The sequence below is a fragment of the Elephantulus edwardii genome, unplaced genomic scaffold (genome assembly GCF_000299155.1).
Source record: "Elephantulus edwardii isolate Elephantulus edwardi_28Jun2011 unplaced genomic scaffold, EleEdw1.0 scaffold00007, whole genome shotgun sequence".
Lineage (NCBI taxonomy): Eukaryota > Metazoa > Chordata > Mammalia > Macroscelidea > Macroscelididae > Elephantulus > Elephantulus edwardii.
In genome coordinates this window covers 19,159,427-19,161,670 of record NW_006399757.1, presented here as the reverse complement: position 1 = coordinate 19,161,670, position 2,244 = coordinate 19,159,427, and the positions used below count along the sequence as shown (strand labels likewise).

The 2,244-nt window shown below is 36.0% G+C and overlaps 1 protein-coding gene across 1 annotated transcript in view; it reads right to left on the bottom strand.

Annotated features, from left to right (window-relative positions):
* The window catches only part of LOC102855820 (histone deacetylase 9-like), a 297,314-nt gene that overhangs the window by 64,877 nt on the left and 230,193 nt on the right, over nt 1–2,244 (bottom strand). The window contains exon 7 of the mRNA XM_006880382.1: nt 1,338–1,471. Coding sequence (XP_006880444.1) covers nt 1,338–1,471 — 134 coding nt within the window. The remainder of the gene's footprint in view (nt 1–1,337; nt 1,472–2,244) is intronic.

The window sequence follows — 2,244 nt, the reverse complement described above, 5'->3', positions numbered from 1 at the left end:
GAATGGAATTCCAAAATCTCTGTAGATGTTCATTGAAATGAAAAATAAACAACCTAAATTTAAAAAAAAAAAGAAAACTTGCTGGACGACTGAGCAAATCAGAGGCTTCTTGCATTTGTGTTGCTAAATTGAACTGGGATTTTCATTTGTTGACTGAGAATCTGTCTGAACTAATTCATGAATTGTGTCTTGCTGTTAATCTGGCTTGAGACTGCTGTTCACTAAAACTTGGATTATCACTATGAGATAACTTTTTCATTAACCCGCTCCTCTAACCCAACCTGTTTCCAAGAGCATGGTGGGGAAGGGGTGAGTCCCTGTCTGATCATACAGGGATCAATGTGTATCAAGAGAGCAGCACAACACTAGCTGACAGACAGAAGTCACTATAATCAAGTGGATTCTAATTCATGGTGACCCTCCTTTGGCATCCTTGAGACTATGAATCTTACCAAGAGGAGAATATCTCCTCTTAGCACTGTTTTTGTATTCCTCCATTGCCACAAATAAGCTAACATTCTATTTGGCATTATTCTTTTAAAGGAATACAAAAAAGACAAAACTTTAGAAAATGTTAACTCATTGAATCAGATAAATTAGAAATCAGCAAATAGTTCTTGACACTATATGTTCGGATTATTGTGCTGTTCAAAACTATAAAACAGAATAAACATTTGAGCAGTGTTTGAGCATTCCCATTTTCTTCAAACTAAAAATATACAAAAAAGACAAAATAATAATCTTGAAATATCTTAAATTTGTAAGACAATGATAACAATAAAAGCTATATATTCAACGTTCAAAATAAAAAGTACTTTCATGAGTAACAGAAAGTGAGGCAATTATGAGAACATGTTAGTAGGGCAGATCCCTACAATCACCACCAGAACTCCCCACACAAAACTCACTCAAAAACTCCAACTCATCTGGTTGGAACTAACTCATAGCTGACTCTTGAGCTCTACCTTTGGCTTAGCAGTATAACTCCCAAAATCTACACCACCAGAGCTCTCTCATCTAAAATCAGTACATGTCTATTTCTCATAGCTAAGATTTTCATTATATTTTTAATGTCAAACAACATAGGAAATGATCATATGAAACACAATGTGATGAAGGAAAGTGTACAATGTACCTTAATGAAATACATGAATTTTGTATGCAAATCAATATAAAATAAAATACAAAATAAAAAGAAATAACTATAAGCAGGCAACAAACATGATTTCTGAATATACTGGTTTCATATAATATATAAAAAAGACACCTAATTATGCATGCATACTACACCTCTGGTTGGGCTTGGGTTTTTATATCTATCTATTTGGTTTGTTTACCTCATTTCCTAGAAGGGCATTTACACAGGCTTCTGATGCATCGCAGATGGCTGTGAGATCGTGTCCTCCTTCTAACGCCAGCACCACACGTCCATTAGCCAGTGTCATCAACTGCTTCACCAAATGACCCATGCCTACCATGAATAGAAAAATATTTCCAAGCATTAAATCAAGACAAAGTGATTATTAGCATCTAGTTTTATTTCACATTTAGCCTGGGTATGTCTTTTTTTAACACTTTCCATGTCATAACTTGTTTCATAACTCTACAGGTTAGTAGTAGTTGTTGTTGTTGTTATTATTATCTGTATCTTACAGAGAAGTACACTAAAGCTTGAGACTCAATAGCTATGACTAGAGACCAGATTTGCCTTCACCAGTATATAACTTTTCTTCCCATAACAAAGTCTAGACTTGACTCTAATGAAAACTTGACCTTTACCAAGCTAGTGTTAGTAAGGAGGACTATGCCCTTTGCGTAACATATCCTTGCTGTTTTCACCATCCACCTTTATTTTACTATTGTTGGTGTGTGATATCAAGTTGGAACCTACCCATACTAATCCTCCAGTCAGTTTTCAACGGCAATAGCTTACACAGGAGGAGACTGAGAAGACTGTGTATCACTTCCCCACAGAGCGACTGGTGGATTCAAACTGAGAACCTTTGCATTGGTAGAACAATTCCTTACCACTAACTAAGCCACCAGAGCTCCCTTTATTTTATTATAGGAGGAAATTTTCTATATGTCACTTTAAAATAGTTAACTACCACATTTTCCCCATGACAATGCGCCTTTTAATTTCCTGGCTGCTGGTGCCAAGACTGTTGACTACAGAGCCAAGCAAACTAAAGCTGTGTACAATCTCAATCTCTTCACCATCCATCCTGATGCTGCCAATTGGTC